The sequence below is a fragment of the Paracoccidioides lutzii genome (assembly GCF_000150705.2).
Source record: "Paracoccidioides lutzii Pb01 unplaced genomic scaffold supercont2.8, whole genome shotgun sequence".
Taxonomy (NCBI): Eukaryota; Fungi; Ascomycota; class Eurotiomycetes; order Onygenales; family Ajellomycetaceae; genus Paracoccidioides; species Paracoccidioides lutzii.
Window position 1 is genome coordinate 852,928 of NW_015440954.1, and position 25,044 is coordinate 877,971.

Here is a 25,044-nt window from a genome sequence, read left to right on the forward strand (position 1 = left end):
AAATTGCCTGGCGAACGGGTGCTCGATATGAACAGTGAGTGTTGCGCCGTGTCGTAGTCGTATGGACGGAACCTCGGTTTTCAATAGTGTTTATATCCGTTGCGTCTGTGAAAGGGTAGAGTTGGTGAACCGTTGCACTGGATCTAATTTCTGCTGAGACAACAGAAAAGTAGATTTGATCAGACACAGGCCTGACAACAACGGAGCCGCTCTCAATTCCAGTGTTTACAAGCGAAATTGAAGGTCAGACGTTGATTTAAGGCTTGATGAAGTAGTTTAGTTCACCAAACCATGGAATGAGGGCTGCTGTGGACATTAGATAAGCAGGGACAAGAGACAGGAAATGCCACGGCAATGCCCAAGGCTTTCCTAGTTCCCTTGGCAAGTAGAAACTTTCGGACCATAACCTTTTGCAGAGACGAGAAACACGAAGACGAAGAGAACACAACGCTTGACATTGAGAAGATTGCTGATTGAAGAATATTATCAAGAAAGTGCTGTTTTCTTGGCTTCACCATGACTGGCTTCACACGTTGTAGTTAGATGAGCTGATATTCCTTAATCAGTAACTAAACTGTGAATGAACTCTCTGGTTGATCTTCTTTCCTGGCCAAACTTTCTGACCAAACAATGCAGCAATGCCAATTGCAAGAAGCCTCCTAGAAAGACAGATCACCTTCTCAGAGGCAAAGAAGGAGGAGACGACGAATATCTTACAAGAGTTGACCTATGTGACGTTGGCCGCATCCTTTAGAGATCACATTGAAAAGAATAGTGCAACTATCAAGGCCATTGTTGCTCACCATCTTTATTTGATTCCAGCCTCATATCGCGTCGAAATTTCAGACCGCTCAGAATGGTTAAGCGGCAGCTTCAACCTTTGCGTTCCAGTCTCTATTCAAAGCCAGAACCAAAAAAGCAGCTGGCGGGTTCTCATGCGTTTCCCCCTACCGTATAAGGTGGCAGGACCCGAAAACGGAGATGAAAAGATTCGATGTGAAGCTGCCACTTATGCTTGGCTTAATCAGGAATGTCCCAACATCCCGACGGCCTGTCTCCACGGTTTTGGGTTATCAACCGGTCAGAGAGTGAGTTTCCCGCAGGAATTGGCAGTCCACACTCATATTCACTGTGTTCTAACTAAAAGTTCGTAGTTCACTGCCATTAGAAATGCTCCACTCTGGACCAGATGTTTCCAATATCTCAGAAGGCAGATCTTATCTCTGTTCCAACATCCTGTTCCCTGCCAGTATATGAAACACCAGACTTCAGCACCGGAGCATATGCTCGGCATCGGTTATCTACTTCTTGACTATGTCAACGATGGAAAGATGCTGTCCCACTCATATGCAGCGCAGAACCACGATAGAATTCTCCGAAAAAACCTTTTCAGGGATTTGGCCAAAATCCAACTCTCACTGCTCCAGAAGCCATTTCCGCGAATTGGGTCACTCACTATCAACAACGACGCTATCTTGACTCTCAACAATCGGTCATTCACGTTGGAAGTCTGCCAATTAGCCAATGACAAAATCCCCGTGGAGACCATCATGCCACAGGGTACGACGTACACAACTGTGGACACCTATATACACGACATCCTGTCTCTTCACGACAGCCGATTACGCTACCAGCCAAACGGCGCCTCAAGCATAGAAGACTGTATAAGCCAGATGTGCGCATTGGCAACTATGAGAACCGTCTACTCTGACTTTTTCGACCGCAAATTACGATCAGGACCGTTTGTGCTTACGCTTACCGATATGCATGGAAGCAACTTTTTTGTTGATGATGAGTGGCACATTACAAAGCTGCTTGATCTGGAATGGGCATGTGTCCGTCCGATTGAAATGCAACACCCTCCATACTGGCTGACGAGTCAGTCGGTGGATAGAATCAATGAAGAACAGTATAGCCAGATATGCAACGAGTTTATAGACGTTTTTGAGGAAGAAGAGAAGAAGATGGTCATGACAGAGGAGCCACGGAATGGGAAGGACCATAATACAGCGGCGATAGGCAATGACATGCCCCCCCCCTTGCTCTCTTCCTATGCGGAGCTTTTGAAAAGCCTATGGAACAAGGGAACATTCTGGTATTGTCTGGCACTAGATAGCCCTACGGGTCTCCATCACATCTTCTACAATCGCATTAGGCCCAGATACCAAATCCCATATGACAAGGACTCCCATGAAGAAGTATCCAAGTTTGATTCTGCCTTTTATATTGCTGCCCCGACCTTCTGGAGTAACAATGCCTGGCATTTCATGGTTACAAAAGCCGAGGACAAAAAGCGGTATGACGAACAGCTCCTAGAGGTCTTCCAAGCGCACTCCCTGTGAGATAGAGGAATGAAACAAGAAACCGCGTCCCTTCCCACAAATCCAACATCTTATATATACCTTCTCCCCGCAAACACAGAACTTTGTTGCCTACTTTCTCTGTTGTTCTCCTTTCGCTTCTTTTGCCATTCTTTCACGAGCGAGCTCAGCAGCCACCTTCGCACCAGCTGCATTCAAGGATCTATTTGGTTTGTTCTCGATTCTCGTGTCTTGAGCTCTTCGACCGGATGACGATAACTGTTGGGCGGTTTTGCTATCGATTTTCTTCCCGCCAATCACCACATCTGCTTCTTTCACCTCACCGTCGTAAGAGTCGGACCGTCGATCACCCATGGCTGAAATGCGACGTTTTCCTTCTTGTCCGTGGTGCAGAGCTTCAACACACCTCAGACAAGCAAGGATCTGTGGTCAAGATGGAGTAGCAGGCATACCAAAATGACTTAAAACGAAGGATTTTTGGGGGTATCGAGGAACGTCGATATAACGATGTCTTTGCGTGTCTTGGAGTCAAAATTTACTTTTTGTTCGACACGGGAGGTTCCTTTTAGGGATTCAGGTGTAATTATTATTATTGCATTCTGTCCGTTGCTGATAAATATAGACAAGAATTGGAATTGTCTTTCATTCAGACCCTTGAGGATGGCAACATAGCCTTGGGCAAACGCCCTCAATTTGTTCTGCCTGCTAAGAAGGTTTTCTGTATATTATGAAAGGATGTGAGGTAACTACAGTACTTGATCGGTGCCAGGTGTAACAGCATGAAAGCCCACCTTAACTGACAGCTCCCTTGTCATAATGTTGTTGTGTGTAAAACTAGCTACCGAGCTTGTTAAGATATGAGGCACGTGACTAGTGCAGTTGCAAGTATCCACCTAACTAACCAGTTAAACGCAATTCCCCACCGAGCATCGGCGATCCTCCGAACCGATCGCCATTTTTAAAACATCCTCGATTTCCTGGTATGTCCACTTCAACGTTGTGAGAATGCCACCAATTCGCGGTAAAAGGCAAGAAACTCTAGATATAGAGGGAAGACTTCAACATCCTCTTTTAGAAAGTGAAGAAATAACCTCAATTCATGAAACTGCGCGGGTACATGATGTTTCTTATACAGCATCATATGAGCAATTAAATGGACGGCTTTCACAAACTACTATACGTGCAAAATCACACAAATCGAAGGATTGAAGAGGATAGAGTTGCTAAATGAATTCTAGACCTTGCTAAACGGGTTACCCTCATGACTGGCATTGTTTTCAGAATATAGCTAATCATCTTCTTACTCAACAGCATTTTAAATTTAATTAGTTTACTTTTTTCACATTGGCAACAACTGAATCTCAAGACTAATTAATTATTGTATGAAGTTTCAATGTTACACTATTTAAGATACTATAATCATGACCATGTCAAATGTAAGAATAACAAGGTTATTTAGAATTTAATTTAAAATTTCAAAGAATACTAATGCTAAGCATAAGATTCAATTTACATATATCTACTTAATAAAATTAAATTTACATTGGAGCTTTGTGCAATTATTAAAGTTATTCTCAATATTTGAGTGCTAAGATTAAGCAACATTTTTTACAACTTGAGCATTAAAAATAAAAAAAAATATAATTAACATAATCAGTATCTTAGATTAACTTTCATCTTTATATATTATTACTAAGGGTTAGAATATTCAAAAAGACTAATTTGACATCTTTAAAAAATTAATGATGTGATATTCTCTTTGGTAATTAAATTACAAATGAGATAAATATTAAATAAAAAATAAGTAACTTTCTAAAATATTTAATTCAGTAGTAAATCTATAGTAAATTAACAGTTACTTATTTTTTATTTTGAATAATTATAACAATTATTTTATATCTAAATTTTATTAAATATATAATATAAAAGCTATTTTTTATATATATATTAGTATATTTATCTTAAATTTTTATAGCTTTTGAATATCAATATTTTTATAGTTTTAAATATATATATATATGTATTAATTAGTTAAACAGTAAATAATTAACAACTAAATAGTTAAATAGTTTAATTTTCATATTATTAAAAAGCTCAAATTTTAAATTATTCAAGTAGCTTTAAAGCTACTAATTTAATCTCAAATTAAATTAGATTCTCAAAAGTTTATTATTTAGTTATAATACTTATTGTTTCTACTAGTTAATTAGTTTTATATATTCATAGTCATTCTCAATTCTTCAAACATCTAGTAACTTTTGTTAATTATATCATTAGATGAATAAAATCAAGAATCATAGAGAACAAAGACTTGAAAGTTCCAAGTTAATAAAATATTTAATTGAATTATTGAAATATGTAAGTATGAGATAGTTAATATCTTATGAAGAAGATATTTATTACGGCGCAGCTGCTTGTAATATAGATTAAGGCTGATCCGCTCCGATCCCCACCTCTTTATATTTGGTTGCTCGTTCATTCCACATTCTCATCCCTAGTTTAGTATTCTCGTCGCAGCTACCTAGTTAGATAGATGAATTGAAGCTTTTGTCTTGTTATCATCCTGACCCTAGACTGAGCCATGACAATATTGTTATGGTCGCAGCTGCTTGTAATATGGATTAAGGTTGATCCGCTCCGATCAACAACCTCTTCATACCAGTTTAGTATTCTCGTTGCCGGCTAGGTAAGCTATTTCAACGAAATACTAAGATGATTCCTGAAAGACGGGTCCGGGGAAGAGTCTGTTCATATACCCTTTCCTTAGCGCGGTTGCTGGATCGTAGCTAGGCAGTTTCTGTGGGGTATTTGTTTACGGGGTGGTTGCTATGCCGTCGCTAGGCAGTTGCAATTACCCTTTTCAGCCCAGTGGCCCACGCCATCGAGTAGTCCGGACGGAGCCCGTTCTACGCCGTCACATTACCCCCCTTTCAAGCTCAGGCATGCCCTCATGCCGGTAGGTTATCATCTGCTTCGTCCGCTAGGTAGTTGTCCTTTTCCCAAGTCTCCAGCCATTTACTTAGTCGCTTTGGGGGTCCTGCCTTCGTTGGATTTGCTGCGTGGAACTCTCGAACCAGATGCGGTGACCTCTTCAGATTTGTAACCGGATACCACGTCGGATCCTCGTCAAAGCCTAACCACTTCATGTGGTATGAAGCTTTCCCCGGGAGATGCGGCTTGCGAGCACCTTCTCAACCTCCATTCATTTCACCTTCTATCTTGACTGGATCTGGGGTCACATTCACTTGTCCAGGTAAAGGATTGTCTGCAGCTTTTTTCAGCTTGTCAGGGGGGTCTTCATGCTGTCTGGTAGTTTTAGCCTGTAGCTGTCGCCAATCTTCTTGATAATCTCAAATGACCTTCATTTTGTTCTGCGAGCTTTTTGCTGGGTCATTGTATCCTATAGTCCTTGAGTGATAGAAAGACCTTGTCCCCAACCCAAAGTCTGATTCACAATGGTGCTGGTTGGCTTGCAATTCCATGGTCTTTTGCGCTCCTTATCATATTGTTGACGGCCAGCCTCCAGATTTCCTCCATTTGAGTGACATGTTCTCGCGCATCCTCTCGTCTGAGGCTCTCTTCTCTGGGAAGTGTCTCGGGCAGTGGTTTCCACTGCTTGTTGATTTTCGATTGTTTGAGCTGGGCATGCTCTTTGGAGAGTGAGCAGTTCTGGCGCAGATCTCTTGAACTTCACAAAAGGTGATGCAATTGGCACAGGCAGCAGCGACCATGCGTTTTAAGGTCAAATGAAAACTTATGAAGGAAGTAAGTCTGCTGTGTAGTCCTCCTTCTGAACCTGAGCTTCACCAGTCAGGTGCAAAAACTTGGTCACGAATAGGTGATAGTCATCCCCATTTCTCAATACCAGACCTCGGTATTCAACCCTTGCGTTCGCGAGCTTGTTGACGTCCTCGTAGATTCTCTGCAGGTATTCAAATACTTCCTCTGCAGTCTCAAAACTTCTCAGGGTGATCTTCTCTCATTTTTGGAGCGAAGTGTCTCGCGGCCTCGCCTTCAGTTCGATTCTCAACATATGCAATGCGACTTTCTTCAGTAGGAAAGTGATCAGCATTCACAGCCAGTTTGTGTCTCATTCATGAGAGCCAGTTCTCAAATATTGGTTCCTTTCCATCTGTAAGATGCTTAGGATTGTCAAGCTTTGCAGATCGTTGCGCCTTCTGCACCTCGGCCGGTCTGGCTTGCAAGGCCAAAGAGGTCACAGCCTGCTATAGGGTGTTTCGTTCCTCTATCAGGCTATCCACCTGCTGGTCAAGTTCTTCCACCTGCTTTTTATGCTCATCTCATTCGTTCCTAACCCTGCCTAGGGTACCTCGTGCTTCGTCCATGAGGTTGGCAATCTCTCGATACACTCGCTCCGGGTCCTCCTCAAGTACCTCAAAAAACAGTTCCTTTGATATGGGCTCCCTCGGCCCCATATTCCCCCCTGTCAGGGTCATCATGTCCCAGTCTGATCTCCATGGACTGTCAGGTCCTCTAGCAGCTTCCGACATCTTGGTGGCCTTCTCAGGGATTCGAAACAAAGGTAATAAAGATTCTCTCAGAGATTTTTCACCTTAAAACTCTGCTTTAAAAAGGGCAATATGGCCAATCCTGAGCTCTGGCCTCATAGAGAATGCGTTCAAACTTAGCAATATAGGCTGCCAGGGATTCATTTGAGTCCTGCTTTAGGACTGTGTAACTTGTCCTCCGCCTCAATTATCTTGTTCGGGTTGTCATATACACGAGAAAGCTGATCAAGAATTGAGTTGTAATCCCAATTACCTGCTTCTTCTGCTTGAGCTAGCTGAGGAAGCACCATTGCTTGTACACTTGAATCTAGATTCAAGTAAACATAGTAAAACTGGGCGATTGAATCTCCAATAGCAGCTTGGTCAACGCGTAGTTTAGCTTTGATTGAAGGGAGCCAGGTGTCAAATTTCAGGGTTTGACCAGTGAATTTTTCAGGGTCTAGCAGTGAGGGCTTCGGACGGGATCGGGAGTTGTTCAGTGGAGTCTGTAAAGATTGGCATTCAGCCTGGAGCTGTTGATTTTGATTGCGAAGCTCCTGGATAGCATTCCCAAATTCCTGGCGAAGAGCAGCAAGAGATGCTTCCATAATGAAGGTAGGAAGTAGAATAAATAAGAACAAAAATTATCAAAGGCCTCCGAGCATTCAGCACGATCGCAACCACTGAGAAGCTCATTCAGACGTGGGCGTAGACGTAGACGTGGACTTGGACGTAGGATCTAGGACATGGACGTGGACGTGGAGGCCTGCCTACTCGATCTCCAGGGCTTTTTGAGAAAGAGGAGTTTAGTATTATGTCATGGCTCAATCTAGAGTCAAGACAACAGCTTCAATTCATCTATCTAACTACGCAGCTGCGATGAGAATACTAAACTGGGGATTAGAATGTGGAATGAGCGAGCAGCCGGATATATAGAGGTGGTTGAGGATCGGATCGGATCAACCTTCGGAGCAGATATGGTTGGGGATCGGAGCGGATCAACATTAATCCATTACAAGTAGCTGCGCCGTAACAGAAATATCAATATATATTTGCTGTGAATGAGAAAGAAAAGCAAAGATCTAACTTCAGAATTCAATGTGAAGAGATTTTGACAAGAGAAGAAAGCTTCCTAAGTTTGTTAATTTCATCTTCTCAGCTATCTGACAGCGCATGACAGCAAAGTCTAAGTCACTCTCATAAGCAGAAGTAATTGTGGCACACAGACATACAGAACAGATGCTCTCATTCTAGCTAGTGTAATTTAACTTATATTATTATTTGCTGCTGAGTATAGATATTCAAGTTAAAATATAGTTATTAATTAATATATTATTTAGAAATTATTGATCAGTTCAGTGAAAAATTATATAAACTAAGTAGTTAATGTAATTCACAAGTGATCAGTCATCAAAAAATAGATGTACTTATTTTACAGACTTTAATCTGAATTATCTACACCAATAATCGCTTACTAAATTAAATTAAATGATACTAGAATTAATAGATCTTGATCTTTTATATCTAGAAAATCATAATTGCTACATCTCAGTGATATTTGTAAATTTTTCAGAGACTCTAAAATCTTAGAGATAGAGAATTGAGTGACTGTTGTGTTGCGCTGGCTGTGGCGCTGGCTTCTGCGCTATGATGGCGTATGGCTGCGGAAACTGCATTGAGCGAAAAGGGTAATAGCAACGGCATAGCAACCGCTAGTGGAAAAGGGGTATATAAACAGAGGCTTCCCCAGGCCCCCGTTTCGTAGAGCATCTTAGTATTTCGTTGAAGTAGCTTACCGAGCTGGCAATCAAACACCTGTTTATCTGCTCCGCCTCGATTGAAGCTGAGACAACTGTCTGCTCAATATGTTTAATAAATAAAATAACAGTTTTAATAGCTTCTTCTTTAGTTATTTCTTCTTTTTATTAAATTTAATATTTAGATCTTTAATACTTTTACTTCTCTTATTTATATTGATTGAAGATATGTTGATATTACTTTTTCACAATAGTAGTACTAATTATTTTATGTTTACAGATGTTAATAATTTGATCAAATTTTTTATAAATGTGAGGACACTTGAGGTGGATTAACTAAGTGTCAAAAGGAAGCATGAGAACCACTATAGCTTGTTTAGCTAGGCTTAGCACTCCTCTCATTCAACAAGTCTATCCTCCTCAGCCTGAGTAAATTTAGTGGAATTTGCCCGTGGATTTACCAACTCGCTTGTTGGATTAACTAGTTAACTACTTTACATCTTGTGACTTCTTAACTAAGCAGCAACCCCTCACTTCATCCTTGAAATGAACGATTATAGAGAGACTAGTCAAATGTATTCTGTACAGACACCGATCCATGCCCTACAGGCACCGGGCTTGTATCACTCGCGTCTTCCTCAGGCGCATTGACTTGTGGTTGGTTGTCTCTGATTCATCAATCCACATCTGCTACCCCACGGCAAGTTGCACGAGTCACGGGACAGCCGTGGGCGGCTGGTTTCTGATCATAGCCTCTTAAAGATGACAAACCTTGCCTTTCATCGCCTACATTAACATGGAGGAGCTGGGCCGATTCGGAGCCACCGGTGAGCCAGATGCCTATACTGTATCTTAAGCGGTGGGCAGATACAATTGAAGAATGCCACGCCAGGCCAGTAGATTGTCAATAGTTCAGGAAGTATTGGAGCCAAAGTAGTATTTTACTAAACACCCCCTGATGTTTTAGGATTTTTTTAGAAGCTTTCTGACAAATATTATAACTTGTTCTGAATAAACTAGGATAAAAAGAAACTGAAATGAAAACGCAAATCTAGGACATCAATCATCAGGGAGGTATAAAAATCTCCCTTCATAGCCTTGAGTTCTGGCTGACCAGGTCTTTTAGTTCTTGATGGTAGTATAACGAAGGTATCTAGCAGAGAAATACGTCAGCGTACGCGAGATAGCATCACAAATTTTCAAATAGCGGGTTCACTTACGGCTTAACAACTCTGATATCGCCAAATTTCTTGATGGCATCCTCAGTCTTCACAGCAGGAGGAATGATAACGTCGTCACCAACGTTCCAGTTAATTGGGGTATTCACGCCGTTCTTATCGGTTGTCTGCAGGGCATCAACTACTCGCAGAACCTCAGCAGCATTCCGGCCAGTGGATGCAGGGTAGCTGATGGTCAACCGAATCTTCTTGTTGGGATCAATAATAAAGACCGAACGGATGGTCATGGCCATCCCTGTGAACATTCCATCAGCATTAGCATATATTACGATGATGCACTGCTGACTATGCATCATAAGGATGGTAGAGCTATTCTTACCCTTCTCGTCAACGTTGGTTGTGTCCTGGTAATCAATCATGTCATACATGTACGATATCTTCCGATCAGCATCGGCGATGATTGGGAACTGAAGGTCAGATCCAGTAACCTCGTTGATATCGTTGATCCAGTCATAGTGTGACTTGAGAGTGTTGGCACTCTAAAGGAATACAAAGGATTAGCAATGTCCACTCCTCTCTTTCCAGTTTTTCTCCCTTGGACCTCTTCCTAGGACAGCAATGGAGCAACGCTACTTACCAATCCAATGAGCTTGACACCACGAGCAGTGAACTCAGGCTCGAGCTTGGCGAAGGCTCCGAGCTCAGTAGTGCAGGTAGGAGTGAAATCATCCTAGAGTTGGAGAAGGAAATCCAATCAATGACTTTTCTTTTTTTTTTTTTCCTTTTTCTGCTTCTTTTTTGCTCCCTCCCTTGTTCTCCCTCCTGAGGTGGGGTGTCAACAAGCGCAATGGAGGCATACGGGATGAGAGAAGAGAACGACGTATTTGTCACCAATAAACTCGTGGAAGTCGATTTCACCCTTGGTGGTGACAGCCTTGAAATTTGGAGCAGTTGACCCCAGGCGGAGACTGAGAAAAGACACAACCAGTCAGATGAAAGGCCACAGAGCAACAGCAGCTGGAGGAGGGGGGAGTAGAAGCAGAAACTTACGGAGCACGTTGTTCTTCAGCCATGGTGAACGTGGATGATTACGATTAAGGAATATACAGCGAACGATCAAGAGATCGATTTGCAAGGATTCTGTCTGCAGAGCGAGGTGTCGTGTGTCGTGTATTAACTCGAAGAACGAGATTCCAAGAGTATGAAGCTGGCGGGGAATGGGGAGAATGGGGAGGATGGGGAGATGGGCGGAGGGCAGGGGGCAATTGGGATTTTAAAAGCGAACAAACCAAACAAAATAATGGTTAGCATTTAACTATTTGCTTTCCCTTGACATGCTCCGCCTACCTGCCCTCGAATTTGACGAATTTGATGGCCCCTCCTTCCTTCTTGAGAGCATCCCATGGCAAAATCACGCAATCCACCAGGGGCAGCACCTGCTGATTGGCCCGCGCGTGGTGGGGCCATCGTCACCTTGCTGACATAATAACCTTAGCCTTGACATCGGTGCTAGTCCAGATACGGTATGGGCGCTACATTCTTTCCCTCTGTCCCGAACCTTCGCTTATTTGCAGATGGTTTGTGTCTGCGTTTCCAGGGAAAGAATTTTCAGGCAGATTAGAAGATCCTCTGAAGAACAAAAGTCTTAAACAGAAGAGGCGATTATTGAGCTTATTCATAGCTTTCTCATCTGCTCTGAAGGAGAAGAGCGATTCTCAGACACAAGAAGACATTTTTACAAGAACTCTGATTTGCTACGTTCCTTATCAAATTTGATTACTATATTTAGAGTCTATGATCTCTAACTTTGATGTGGGTTATTTGAATTTCTAGAGATAAGGGTGAGGGATTCCTTGCCTTTGACCGTCCTCGAATTCTCACAGTTCATATGCATGAAGAGCTTAGAGGAACATGAAATACATCTCTTCAAGTTTGAAGCGATGTCAGATTATGAGAGTTTTATCAAATGCAATTGTGTGTTGCATTCCACTTCAATTGCTTTCATCAAATCTGCTTCATACTATGAGGGGAAGTGATGTATTTTTTGTTTTTTAAAAGAAATGATGATATATGAAGACAAGACACAGATTGAAAATTATTATTATCATGAAAGAGAAATCTATGAGCAAAATTATATACTTATTTAAAAAAAAAAAAAAAAAAAAATCCCCTGAATACAAGAAATAAAATTGCTAAAAAACATTCAAAAACTATATAATTAGTAGGCGATTTAGACAATATCTCTCATTTATACTGTATATACATATCTAGATACTCATATACCCATCTATACCCATTCAGAAGAAGTGCAAATCTATGTCACTTAACAGAGAATGTAGCAGTCTCTACTTAGTTGACTCTCAGTAGTATTATCTCTTTATTAAATCCACATCTCTCATTCACCTTCAGTCATGATTTCCTAGAGAAGCAAAAGTGTAATCAGCAAATGATGAAAATAGGATCAGAAAAGACAGACTAAATAAGAAATAAACACTCAAAATAAAACTTTTAACCCAACTTACACTTGCAATCTTACTCCGAGCCCTGATCTTCGGGCCAAAGAATACAAGCACCCACGGCACGATCGTGAGTATTGAGCCCTGTTTGCCCGTAGTTGTGTGCATTAGCTTCTCACTCGCCGAATTATTGACTTGAAAACAGAAATAAAACATAACAGCCAGATAGGAGAATAGCCTACGATCCCTCCCAGTAAGCTTGATGCCCCTGGATACCCAAGATTGATAAACATGGCTCGCACTACGAGTGGGAATATACCACCAAGAATATTTCGACCTGCTCCAGAGTATCGAAACTTAGCAAAGCATATTCTTATATAATACATTCACTCGTATCGGTTAGGCAGAGTAAAGAGGGACTCTGTTCGACTTACAGAACGACTGCGCCGCTAATGCCGAGCTGGCGTACCGATGGTACGTATCCGCCAGATAGTTAAACACCGCTAGGTAAATCGAGTATATGCCAATAGTAACACAGACCAAGCCAAGACAAGGGACAATCCAATGTATGGAGGAGAAAGACGTCCATCCAAACCAGAACATTCCCGCCGGCATCAAGATCGACGTGATGCATACAAAGTATAAGCGGTTCTCAGGTGTGTTGGATAGTTTACCTAGGCGCCTAACTAAGTTTTCTTGCCAAATACTCATGAATGTGGCAATTATACCGCCGACGGAGATTGCTAGAGGGAGGCTGTGTGTTAGGGAATTGAAATTGGATTGAGGTGCGGGGTCGGGGAAGGAGTAATGAGAGGGAGGCAGAAGCATACATGTGAAAGCAGCACCGGATTGTTGTAGGTTGAATCCGTGGTTGGTTTCAAAAACAAGTGGAATGGAGCCGAATTGAAGATACAAAACTGCCCAGCTAAATGAGACCCAGAGCGAAAAGAAGAAGACGACAGGCTCTGTAACAAGCAAGTCTAACCGTTGTTTGCCATGTTAGCCAAACCACTAAAAACGCATGTATCCATGGTTTCTCAAACTTACGAAACGGTCGATAAAGCGATATCGCAATGACCTTAGCAAGACTCTCTCTCTCCTCATCTGCCTTGACCTTCCATCTAATTCGCTGTGTTTGTCGCAGTCCCTCCGCAGAAAGCACCAGCCCATCCACAGGCATATCGACCCCAATATATCCAGCTTCCTCGAGTTTTTCATACCATTTGTTTAGCATTTGCGCCTTTCGGCTCAGCAGCACATTACCACGCGTCTCGTTGAAAAATACCATAACTGCTGCGGTAACCGCTGCTGATAGAATCGCCTGCATGTAAAATACCCAACGCCAGGAGAGGTGATAGACAATAAAGCTGGAAACCATGGGGCCAAAACCGGTACCGAAGAAAACAGCTCCTGAGAATAGGGCCATGGGAGTATTGCGCTCCTCGGTAATGTAGACGTCGCTGAGCACCCCGCCAATAATGGATGAGTAGGTTGCTAGTTATTCGTTAATTTGAGAACACAGATAGATATGGAACAGTGTTTTCTAAGGCAGTAGACAAGTCGAACTCACAGCCTCCCACACCAAGGAAGAATCGAGCAAGTAGCATGCCAACAAACGATTCTGTAACAGCGCAGCCTAGTTGGCTAACTATCCCGCAAATATCAGCTTCACACACACACACACACACACACACACTGGAAAACTGGTATTGATTGACCACACTCACTCGAAAATATTATCCCGCTACATACAAGCAATGGCCTCCGTCCATTGATTTCTGAAAACGGCGCCGACACCATTGGCGAAATAGCAAATCCAATATTAAAGAATGTGATTCCAAGATTGTATACCACGCTACTTATCCCCCATGCTTCCGTGAGTATCTTTTCAGGGGGGCTATAGGCACCCGCCGCCACTGAGGCCAGAATCGTAACAAGGCACGATAGCGCCGTTATAACCCTTTTGCGTGACCTCCGCCATGTATAGGGAGAAGAAATATATGGTCGTAGATCGGGCGGGTCGGGAGGTGGCTGCTGATTTGGTCGGGGAATTGAGATGCCAGTAGGAGAGGGCAATAAGGTGTCAAAGGTCAGATAGTGATATTGTATTTCGTCTTCCAGTTGTTCTTCTGGCCTTGGCTGTTCCGCATTGATGGTATCTTCAGCACACTTTCCTGATTGTGATGTTACTGCTGTACGTCGGGGCTGCTGGAGATGTACGCTCGGTTCTCTTAATTCCTTCTCGGCCTCGGAATTTGGTATCGCTATCTCATCTTGCGCGCGAGCCTGCGCTTTAGGTGAGTTCGCAATCCTATCCGGCATTTCAAAGTACTTTTTTGCAATCACTTTCTATCACGATGATGTCGTGAAAGTGCAAATCGAAGAAAAAAACTTATTCGCAGAGAAGGAGGGATACCTGGACAGACTCGAGTAACCGGTCCCACGCAAGTCGTTAACAAGCATCATGAATTCAGGATGTCATCCAACCTCCACTCTTCGTCGAGTGCCGCCGCTAGCATTTATTATGGATTTCGGTGTTGTAGTAATCTAGTTAGCGTTAGTCTCTCAGATGGTAGGTATTTGCGGAGCTCGAGATGGAATACCGGCTTGTAAGCGTTTATCTACAAGATCCCGGGCTATTATAAATCACAGTTGTTCAAAGTTCACCCTCCCGGAAATGTTGCCGGAACTTTAACCCGTACCATCGACCTAGGCTCAGGCCGGGGTTGAAAGTTAAGTTACCCAGGAAATCCGCTCACCCACCCCATCCTTTGACTTGCCCTCCCCAGAGGGTTGGAGTGGGCTCGATTCACCAGGCCTTAGAAATGAAGGTGCCCGATGCAACCCGAGAGGTCTCCACCAGAAAACACTGAAATCTGCTTGATAGTTGATGAGCTGCTTCAAAGGTTCAGACCTTGAATTTATTAGTTATTACCGTTAACTAGTTTGCCCTGTTGATGAGATGGTCCGACAGCAGAACTGTGGAGATGATGGAATGGATAGCTACAGTATTCCCTCTTCATCAACCACATCGACACACTATCAACCATAGATGTGAGACGACACACCTATGTACCATCGTTAGAAAATTGACATGTCGCTGCTATTGCCGATATCTCGCACTTCAGGAATCGGCATTTTTGAGATACAAGCAACACTTGTCAGGGCTTCTAAATGCCATCCGTATATCTTGGGTCTTGTGTCCCCAATTCGAAGTTTTGGATAAGTTTCGGCGTTAAGAAATGTCTGTATTTAGATAGTGAAGAGGCACGTGATAACTAAATAACAAGCTCCTTACTGAGGCGATGACATACATCTCCGGCAGAGGCTTTGGCCCAAAAAATCATCAGCATATATATGCGTATTTTAATGTTTTATTTGTTGAAGGAATATGATATGCATATATCACTAGTTTTATATAGAATTCCCTCAGTTCCAAACAGTTGCTATCTATTGTTGAATGCCTCCATTGGAGAAACCTATTCATATTCTGCAGATCTCAAGATCAAGTCCCCTCGTTGGCATCGTACGAGCCCTGAAAATCCATGATGCCTCCCAAAAGACGTCAATCAACCGCCGCTTCTACCGCCGCTTTAAATGGTGTTGGTCAAAGAGATAACAAAAAGCCACGATTGAGCTGCATCAATTCTATTTCACCTGTAGCAGAAACTGCAGCCTCATCCCGGCCCCAAAGGACCAGCTGTGTGTCTATTACTGACGAGGAATCACTACCATCAACGTCCCTGAAAAGTAAAAAAAGCAGTGCTGGTGGTGCCAATGCTAGAAATACTAAAGATGAAAAAGGTTCGAGCATCCCTTCTCGTCTCATTTCATCTCTAACTTCGTTTTACTTTTCTTCTTTCTGGGCCAGGGGACGCCAGGTCTTTCAAGACGGCCATATGTCCTCGTATGCATCCCATCCTCAATTTCCATTTGTCTGAGATTCAATGATTGAAAAGGATATCCGAACGATCTATCTTGTAGTAGAGTGGATTACACTCTCTCCTTGTCTATCTCGTTATATGTCTGTTCGAGCCATATTTTATTATGTGCTAACCCACCAATTTACTCTACCGTCAGCAACATTAGCTGCTGCTGCTGGCTCATCCGCTCTAGCCTCAGAATCAAGCTCCAGGAATAAGAGATTAGCTGCAAAGGAGAGAAGAAGGGGATCCGAAACAGTCTCTGCTGTTGCTGTACATGGGATGACGACAGAACCAAAAGCCAACAAATCACCAGATAGTGACCAGAATGACGATAAAGGAGAAGACGATGGCATATCCTACTGGCTTATGAAGGCAGAGCCCGAATCAAGGTTTGAAAAGGGTGTTGATGTTAAGTTCTCAATCGATGATTTGAGAGAGGCGAAGGAGCCGGAGCCGTGGGATGGTGAGAGCCCTCTGTAATACGTTCCTGCTAACTCCAATATTTCTACGGGTCTATGGATGCTTACCAAGTCTTACTCTAATATGAATTTTCAAAAAGGCGTTCGAAATCCTACCGGTAGGTTCAACAGTTCAATATTATCATTCACGTTGCGTTGAGACTAAACAAACCATTCCGCAGCACGAAATAATATGCGTGCCATGAAGAAGGGAGATTTGGCTTTCTTCTATCATTCAAATTGCAAAGTGCCCGGAATTGCTGGAATAATGGAAATTGTCCGAGAACATTCTGTTGACGGTGCGTATATCTCGAATGGGCAATATGAAAGAAGAATAAAATCATGTAAGAAAAATGTAATTGAAAACTCCTTCTCTAACAATTTTCTTGCTTGGGATCGAAAAAGAATCCGCATTCGATCCAGCACACCCGTATTATGACGAGAAATCCAGCCGCGAGAATCCCAAATGGGAGGTTGTACATGTGGAGTTCAGGCGCAAGTTCAAGGATTTGATCACCTTGGCTGAACTCAAGTCATACGCGAAACCAGGTGGGCCGCTCGAGAATATGCAGATGACAAAACAGTCTCGATTGAGCGTGTCTGTCGTGAGTAGGAATGAGTGGAAATTCATCATGAGCTTGGTGGGAGAGGAGTAAGAAGTGAGTGAATGAGTTGCAATCAAGAGAGACTCTCGACTCGGATTGGACAAAATTTTTTCGTGTCTTATTATATCTCCTAGCTTCCGCTGTATATCCAATATATTAAGATGATTTACTTTGGGGGTATCCGGGTGTATTTCTTTCCTGATGCTTGCCCGAATTCCCAGCCCACTCGTGGAGGTTTGGCTATGATCCAATCCGTAGCTTTTCACCAGCCATATTATCCTGTTGCCCAACAAGTCTTCATCTCGTGGTGTTAAAGAGTCCGACCGATTCACAAAATCATTTCACTTCCAACTTCCTCTAGCTTGGATGCGTTCACTTATATAAGGCTGCTACGTCTCCGTGAGACAGGAGAGGTGCTGCTGGTATTTGATTATATATTTCAGATTTATACATGACATTCCACAGTGGCAACTCTTTCATGTCTCAGGGCGCAGAGCCCAAAATTTGACCGGCAATAATTTTAATCTCTGTGGAAATCCCATTTGCTCCTCTGACCGCAATACTTTTAATCCTGCCTGCTGGAACAATTTCCTAAATTTTTCATCGGTTCTGGTGACCGTCCTATCCACGTCATCATAGTGATCTCGCGTGTTATCCGAGCAAATATTTTCCTTAACTACCACCAATCCCGTTTCTGACAGTGCACCCTTGCACCGGACAAGACAATCCACCAGCTGAGCATCTGTGAGATGGTTCATACACCACTGGTGCCAGATCAAGTCGTAAGACTTCGTTGGTGTCCAATTTTCCAGGCCAGTGATATATATGTCGCCGATCTTCCCCTCCTTGTATAGCTTCCCTTGTTTGATTACGTCGACAAATTTCTCAACAGGCTCGACAATATCCACAATATCGCATACTTTGTTTAGGAAGCCCTCAGTGACACGACCAATGCCAGCACCGCAGTCAACTCCTAGCTTAATATTCCCAGAGCCGGTTGAAGGTATTAACCGACGAACCTTGGCTAGGAAGGCGGAGGAGCCGCGCAGGTCAATTGCAGAAACTTGGGGGTAGCCGCCAAGCATTCCACTGCGTGTTGGGGCGACTGAATTCCAGTACTCGATAGAGGCGGCATGATCAATGCGAGAGTCAGGTTGCTCGTCCAATTCCAATTCGGGGTCTGCTGGCATATCTGCCATGGCAGAGGAAATGCTCGGCAGACAGACTGCCGCTACGTGTCAGGGCGGAGGATATGGGAAACTGAAGAGGTGGGAGCAGAGCAGTGGAGCCGGACCGCAAGAAGCATAAAGCAAATGTTTGATATTTTTGATAACGTGACGATTGTTTACAAGCACAGTTGCAGCGGAGCTCTGTTGGGGCCAAGACCGACGAGGCGCTTGCCCTTAATTGGTTGAGTTGCTTCGCTCGCGGGGTCACCATTTAACCACACTCCTCCACACACGTCATCGACTCTGCATGTCCCCGAGAACAGGCAAGGGAGAAAAAAAAAAAAATACGCATTCCAAGGTCGGAGAGCATAGACGTCGACCCGTCATCAATGAATTATTAATGTAAGGTTTTACTGGGGGAATATCGCCTTTGCCCCAATTTCCCATTCTGGCCCTCGGCATTATTTAAGAACAACCCCATGCGCTTCCTCATTCTGCCGGCTGGAAGACTTTCCCGAAAACTGTACTTTTCAGCGTCAAATTCAATTATATCTGGCAGATATCTCTCCAGCACAGGTTCCAAAATGTCCGTTCTCTCAGAGAAACTTACTGCGCCGAATGGCCTCGAATATATGCAACCTCTAGGATTGTTCATAGACAACGAATTCGTGGAAGCCAAGTCCGGAAAGAAGATCACCTCGATCAATCCCACGTTAGTTTACCAAAATTCAGGCGGTTGCGCAGTTTGTTTTTTTTTTTTTTTTTTTTTTTTTTTTTGGAATAATCCCTGACGCTTGGATGCCATAGAGATGAATCTAAGATCGCGGACGTTGAGGCAGCTGGCGAACAAGACGTGGATGCTGCTGTAAAAGCTGCTCGCAAGGCATTGAAGGATCCCACATGGAAAGACCTCTCCCCAACAGATAGGGGAAGACTGCTTGTCAAACTGTCAGACCTTGTCCTTAAACACATAGAGACCCTAGCTACAATCGAAGCTTGGGACAACGGTACGGATCACCCTAAGAACGACTGTTTGGCCTTTTAACTTTTTTAATATTGTGCTCAGCAATATCCTTGATGTATGTGCATAGGCAAGCCATATTCCGTTGCGCACGATGAAGACTGCGTAGAAGTTGCAGAGACGCTCAGATACTACGCCGGATTTGCCGACAAGGTATTTGGCAGCACCATAAGTACTTCGTCCCGAAAGTTTGCCTACACTCTACGCCAGCCCATTGGCGTGGTTGGTCAGATCATACCCTGGAACTATCCTCTGGCAATGGCAGCATGGAAATTGGGCCCTGCGTTAGCTTGCGGAAATACAGTCGTCCTCAAACCTGCGGAGCAGACTCCACTCAGCATTCTATATCTTGCGAACCTCATCAGGGAAGCTGGCTTCCCTCCTGGCGTAGTGAACATTCTCAATGGCTTTGGAAAAGATGCAGGAGCGGCAATCGCCAGCCACCCTGACATTGATAAAATTGCCTTTACCGGTTCCACAACCACTGGCCGTGAAATCATGAAAATGGCTGCCGCAAACCTCAAAAATATCACCCTAGAAACTGGCGGCAAATCCCCGCTCCTAGTCTTCGAGGATGCAGATCTGGATCAAGCAGCTAAATGGGCACATATTGGTGTTATGTCCAACATGGGCCAGATTTGTACGGCCACTTCACGCATCCTTGTTCAGGACACCGTCCACGACAAATTCGTCGAATTGTTGAAGAAGGTCGTCGCCTCCACGAGCAAAATCGGCGATCCCTTTTCCGATGACACCTTCCAAGGCCCGCAAATCACGAAGTCCCAATATGAGCGGGTACTCGGGTACATCGAAAGTGCTAAGGCTGAAGGTGCGACTCTAGTCGCTGGGGGTGTACCCTACAAGAATGTTGGAGATGGAAAAGGCTTCTTTATCGAGCCCACCATCTTCACTGGCATTAAGGATAACATGACGGTCTACCGTGATGAAGTCTTCGGCCCGTTTGTTGTTATCGCGAGTTTTAAGACTCAAGAGGATGCTATCAGAATGGCAAATGATTCCACGTATGGTCTTGGTGCAGCAGTTTTCACTAGGGATATTCAACGCGCGCATTATGTGGCGAGCGAGATTGAAGCTGGCATGGTTTGGATTAACAGCAGCAACGACAGCGATTTCCGTGTGCCATTTGGTGGAGTGAAGCAAAGCGGTATTGGACGTGAGTTGGGTGAAGCGGGATTGGATGCATACACGCAGACAAAAGCTGTTCATGTTAACATGGGAACCGTGCTGTGAGGAGAACTTTTTATTTTTATTTTTTAAGACATTACATTTGATCAAGGAGAACCAGGACCTTTGAATGGAGTGACTTGAGATGGATATTTTCCGGGTTATGACAATCCAATGGAGTAATCTCCTCCATTAAAACCGATCAATGAATGATGACAATTCATATAACTATATCATATAAGAATGAAATATTACTATCTTGATGCCAATGAAGGCTAAAACTACTTCAGCTCTTGCACACCTCACTGGCTACCCATGTCATTTACAGAGAATAATCTGAGGATGGAATTAAATGTAGATCATCCTATTATTGCGATACTTTTCTTCCTCTTTCCCATATCTCCTCCTCTGGACGCCCCGGGATGCCAAGGTTGCATTTCCCTTAATAGCCTTTCTTTCTGTTGAGGGAACATTAAATTGGTTCCTGAGTTATGGAAGCTCTTCAGTGCACAGGTGTATTAGTACCCACCGCTATTCATGTGTCAGGCCTATCCGCCTTCTTATGTAATCCGCACTGTATATAACTTCCGCGTAGCTAGTGATTGCTACATAATCAATCAAGCAATCTATCCTTCACAGGTTATGAGACCCGTTTTGCGCAAATAACTGCCAATTCAGGGAATTCTTGCCAAATATAGTGTATATTAATCACTGCTCACTTCATTCAATATAATATTGTCTTATTTTATGTCAATTGATTGATTTGACATGCTCTTATATTATTATTAATTTTCCTGTGTTCAATCTGTTCACTTAGTGAGTGAAAGAAAAATCTGCAACTTGCTAATTTTTCAGCAACTGATCACACAAGAACATGTCAATCTGCTCAATCAAGCTTATAGACAAGAATCTCACTGAATAAGATTACTCCATTATAAAGAAGATTAATATGACATGGCAGAACATATGATGACTCACTCACAGTTGTGATCAAGTCAATTCAGTCAATCTGACTGATCTGAAAATGACCAGGGGGCTCTGAGCTCATCAACCCCCTCAGGAGTGTTCAAAAGTTCCAGGATTGGACCTTCTGAAACACCTGGTCAGCAAGTCAGACTGATTACAGCCCCTACCATAGTAAGGCTGATCCACCTATGTCATGTTGAATATGCTGATTCAACTTCTTCAGAAGACAGGGTGGAGATGCCTGCAGTGATCTCTAACTCACTGCCAGCAATCAACTCTGAAGAATTGCAACTGAGGAGATTGGATCTTGAACATCAAAAGATTGATTTAGAACTTCAAAAAGAGAGGTGCAAAGAATTGCAGCTTCAACTTCAATTGAAGAGACTCCATGCTCAGAATGACAGGATCACAATGCCTGCAAATCCATCAACAGGTCAACCATCAGCATGAGATCTGAACTTGAGGTTCTGAATGCAATATAATCTCTATGACCTGAATAGCTGCATTAGCAAGGTGATCAGCCAGTTCAAACAGGATACTAAATATGCCACCAAGCTGAACACTCTGGTCAGATCTTTGAATTATCTCTCCTGGTATGCAAATATGAAGGCCAAGCTAATTGACACTCAATGCTGAGTTATATTGGAGGATAAGCAAGTTAAAAGCCCTGATGAAGACCCTGAATGAGCTCCTTTTTGAGAGGCTAAAAATCACTGACTTTATACATTCATTTTGAACACATTGGCAGTCAGCATTAGGCTCTGTTTTAATAAGTATGATGAAGGCAGAATCACTTATTCCCTTTGACACACAGTTGAGAAGGAGTTCTTCATTTCAAGAATGCAGCTCTGCAGGGAAGTAGTCCTGGCATTTACATCAATGAGTGATGTCCAAGTCACTAATGTATATGCATTTTTCAATAAGTTCAATGATGTTATTATGAAATTGAAAATACTTGATATTTTACTGTCAAATGATGTGGTATTCCATGTGTTCTATTCTGCACTTCTCAATATATAATGAAACTACATGCAAAAGAAAATTGAGGAGGTACAAGAGTTCAAATCAAAGTCTGTCATGTTGAACATTCATTTGATCATGAAGGAAATACACTCTTGATTGAATCCTCTCAAAGAGGCCAAGAAGGCTGCCCAGGCAGTTAATTCTTCAGCCAATATGGCTCAGGCTGAAAACACAGCTGCAGGTTTCAATAATAGCAGCAATGTCTAAAATAATTTGGCCTGTGGGGGCCAACCCAGGGGACACAGAGACTATCAAATGAGCAAACATTCAAATTCTGACCTCCCAATCTGCCTGGAATGTGAGCATCATCATGGTGGGCTCTGCTGGGCAGTCAATTCAGATAGTGCTTCTGAAGAATGAAGGACCATCAACACAGCAAGAATAGAGAAATATAATAATAAGAAGAGTAGTGAGGGCAAAAAGACCTCATCAACTGCAAATGACAGCTCTGAGACATTCCAAATGGCAAATCTAGTGCAGGTTATTAGGGTGCCTGTGTACTCTGCTGAATCAATCATCAACCCACTCACCATATGAGATAGTGAGGCTGGATGTCATATTGCAGGTGATTGATTGTGATTTTCTCAAATAACAGAGATTAGTGGCCCTACAATTCAAGTGGTCAATAAGGCTACTTTGAAGATTCAAGGGATTGGAGTCGCCTTCATCTCAGTCAGGGAAAGATTAATCAAATTCAATCACATCTTTTTGATGCTAGGCTTATCTGCCAACCTCATATCTGCTGGTCTATTGGAGTGCCAGAGCTATATTCACTGTGATCTGCAGGTGGACACTGAAAATTACTTTGAGATAATAGCATCTATAGAAAATGACATCTTCTATGTGAATTTGAATCCCAATAATATATATGTTCTATCTGACATCTCTTCTATGTCTGGGGATATTATGAACAATCTGGAGCTTGAATCACTGACATACTTGACAGTCTCAAAGCCCAGGGCAATATCAATAGATTATGATCTGAATGCTGCATCACTGGGTCTTTTCAGCCATGATGACATGGAGCAGCTAATTAACCTGAAGAATCTGGATACTGATACCTTCATTTTGTCCTCATCAACTCAACTACCTGCCATTATGCTGAAGCAGCTATCAATTGATGAGTGACACCAGCAATTGAGCTATACTGGTGAAGAGAATCTAATTAAAATGTCACAGGAGTCCTGTTTTGAAATTGTCATCATCAGCTCAAAGAAGCTCTCATTCTGCATCACATGTGTTAAAGCCAAGTATAAATGTGCAAGTTATAAAAATGCTCTGCTACATCATGCCACTCACAAAGATCTTAAGATCTGGGTAAACCTATTTGAGAGTGGAGAAATGCTTGGTAATGAAGAAGATACACCATCTTATGCAGGTAAGAAGCTCATGATGATGATCACTGATGATGTCACATAAATGCAGTGAATCTTTCTATTGAAGTATCACAATGAGACTCTAAAATATATACAGACCTTCAATCAATTTATAAAGAATCTGCTCAATCACAGTGTTGTGATTATTCACTCTGATCACAGCAAGTTGAATTCAAACACTGCAGTCATCTATATGATGAGTGAGGGTATTAAATGAGAATCAATCTCACCTCACACTTCACAGCAAGATGATGTGTCTGAATATTCAATTGGTCTGATTATTGAAAAAGCTTAAACATTATTAATAGATTCCTCCTCCCCTCTCCAGATGTGGGGTGAGGTGATAATTGTAGTGACTGAAATACTTAATCTTATGTCAATGTCAGTCAAGCTCTATAATGATGTAGAGGATTCAGATCTGAAGTCAGTTATCTCATATGAAGTTTGACTTAGAGCTCTGTCCTCCACACATGGGATTCACTGATAAGGGTGCAAGGCTTATTTAAAAATAGTGCTCAAGTCAAATATGAAGATAGCCTCACAATCACAGGAGCTTATATTTACAGGCTATGATGACTTTACTAATTATAGATTAGTCAATCCTTCTAATGATCATCTTTACATATTGAAAGATGTAATATTTCAAGAAGATCTTCATTTGATGAATTCTCTGACTCTGTCTGAGCAAGATGTCAAGAACCTGTCTTCTGTCACCTGTATGGCTGCAGTTGCAATCCCTTCCACTCAACATGATTTATCAATAGACAATTTCATGATGAACAGGGAGTTTCTATTTATTCTTCCAGTATTTCTACACTCTACAAATAATTGATGGATAGACTATGAGATTACTGTGTGAATTCTAATATTTTTGATGCAGAACACTACTGCCCTCCCAGGGTCTGCTTTTGAGATGGAGAATTCTTCAATGCTCACTGAGAATATTACTTCAGTGAGAGAGGTCTCAGTGAGAGATTTCACTGACAATTTGACTGACATCTCTGCAGACTCTGAGATCACTGGCTTGCCAGTTTCAAAGAACTTCATCTGAGCTCAGGCATCTGCAGATTGAAAATATTACTTCCATGCCTGTGT

The 25,044-nt window shown here is 42.6% G+C and overlaps 10 protein-coding genes across 10 annotated transcripts; 3 read left to right on the forward strand and 7 right to left on the reverse strand.

Annotated features, from left to right (window-relative positions):
- Positions 1-638: 638 nt before the first annotated feature.
- Positions 639-2,342, forward strand: PAAG_03212 (hypothetical protein; the record flags this gene model as incomplete). Its single annotated transcript, XM_002794621.1, has 2 exons — positions 639-1,088; positions 1,155-2,342. 2 exons carry the CDS (start codon positions 639-641, stop codon positions 2,340-2,342), a joined length of 1,638 nt encoding a protein of 545 aa, XP_002794667.1.
- Positions 2,343-2,432: 90 nt separating this feature from the next.
- Positions 2,433-2,675, reverse strand: PAAG_03213 (hypothetical protein; the record flags this gene model as incomplete). Its single annotated transcript, XM_002794622.2, has 1 exon — positions 2,433-2,675. One exon carries the CDS (start codon positions 2,673-2,675, stop codon positions 2,433-2,435), a length of 243 nt encoding a protein of 80 aa, XP_002794668.2.
- Positions 2,676-5,269: 2,594 nt separating this feature from the next.
- On the reverse strand, positions 5,270-5,803 carry PAAG_11717 (hypothetical protein; the record flags this gene model as incomplete). Its single annotated transcript, XM_015847313.1, has 3 exons — positions 5,270-5,454; positions 5,533-5,623; positions 5,681-5,803. 3 exons carry the CDS (start codon positions 5,801-5,803, stop codon positions 5,270-5,272), a joined length of 399 nt encoding a protein of 132 aa, XP_015703102.1.
- Positions 5,804-6,075: 272 nt separating this feature from the next.
- Positions 6,076-6,832, reverse strand: PAAG_11718 (hypothetical protein; the record flags this gene model as incomplete). Its single annotated transcript, XM_015847314.1, has 2 exons — positions 6,076-6,243; positions 6,638-6,832. The coding sequence occupies 2 exons, from the start codon at positions 6,830-6,832 to the stop codon at positions 6,076-6,078; spliced, it is 363 nt and encodes a 120-aa protein (XP_015703103.1).
- Positions 6,833-6,990: 158 nt separating this feature from the next.
- PAAG_03215 (hypothetical protein) lies at positions 6,991-7,437 on the reverse strand (the record flags this gene model as incomplete). The annotated part of the gene is made up of 1 exon (XM_002794624.2): positions 6,991-7,437. The coding sequence occupies one exon, from the start codon at positions 7,435-7,437 to the stop codon at positions 6,991-6,993; it is 447 nt and encodes a 148-aa protein (XP_002794670.1).
- A 2,271-nt stretch (positions 7,438-9,708) lies between these two features.
- PAAG_03216 (mitochondrial peroxiredoxin PRX1) lies at positions 9,709-10,837 on the reverse strand (the record flags this gene model as incomplete). The annotated part of the gene is made up of 6 exons (XM_002794625.2): positions 9,709-9,739; positions 9,807-10,059; positions 10,144-10,303; positions 10,402-10,494; positions 10,624-10,732; positions 10,815-10,837. The coding sequence occupies 6 exons, from the start codon at positions 10,835-10,837 to the stop codon at positions 9,709-9,711; spliced, it is 669 nt and encodes a 222-aa protein (XP_002794671.1).
- A 1,322-nt stretch (positions 10,838-12,159) lies between these two features.
- Positions 12,160-14,542, reverse strand: PAAG_03217 (hypothetical protein; the record flags this gene model as incomplete). Its single annotated transcript, XM_015844885.1, has 8 exons — positions 12,160-12,183; positions 12,287-12,364; positions 12,463-12,557; positions 12,655-12,963; positions 13,051-13,200; positions 13,268-13,714; positions 13,791-13,868; positions 13,948-14,542. 8 exons carry the CDS (start codon positions 14,540-14,542, stop codon positions 12,160-12,162), a joined length of 1,776 nt encoding a protein of 591 aa, XP_015702091.1.
- Positions 14,543-15,768: 1,226 nt separating this feature from the next.
- PAAG_03219 (thymocyte nuclear protein) lies at positions 15,769-17,260 on the forward strand (the record flags this gene model as incomplete). Its single annotated transcript, XM_015844886.1, has 4 exons — positions 15,769-16,024; positions 16,301-16,609; positions 16,787-16,903; positions 17,010-17,260. The coding sequence occupies 4 exons, from the start codon at positions 15,769-15,771 to the stop codon at positions 17,258-17,260; spliced, it is 933 nt and encodes a 310-aa protein (XP_015702092.1).
- A 425-nt stretch (positions 17,261-17,685) lies between these two features.
- On the reverse strand, positions 17,686-18,408 carry PAAG_03220 (DUF858 domain-containing protein; the record flags this gene model as incomplete). Its single annotated transcript, XM_002794629.1, has 1 exon — positions 17,686-18,408. One exon carries the CDS (start codon positions 18,406-18,408, stop codon positions 17,686-17,688), a length of 723 nt encoding a protein of 240 aa, XP_002794675.1.
- A 554-nt stretch (positions 18,409-18,962) lies between these two features.
- PAAG_03221 (aldehyde dehydrogenase) lies at positions 18,963-20,650 on the forward strand (the record flags this gene model as incomplete). Its single annotated transcript, XM_015844887.1, has 3 exons — positions 18,963-19,090; positions 19,186-19,385; positions 19,470-20,650. The coding sequence occupies 3 exons, from the start codon at positions 18,963-18,965 to the stop codon at positions 20,648-20,650; spliced, it is 1,509 nt and encodes a 502-aa protein (XP_015702093.1).
- Between the last annotated feature and the right edge of the window lie 4,394 nt (positions 20,651-25,044).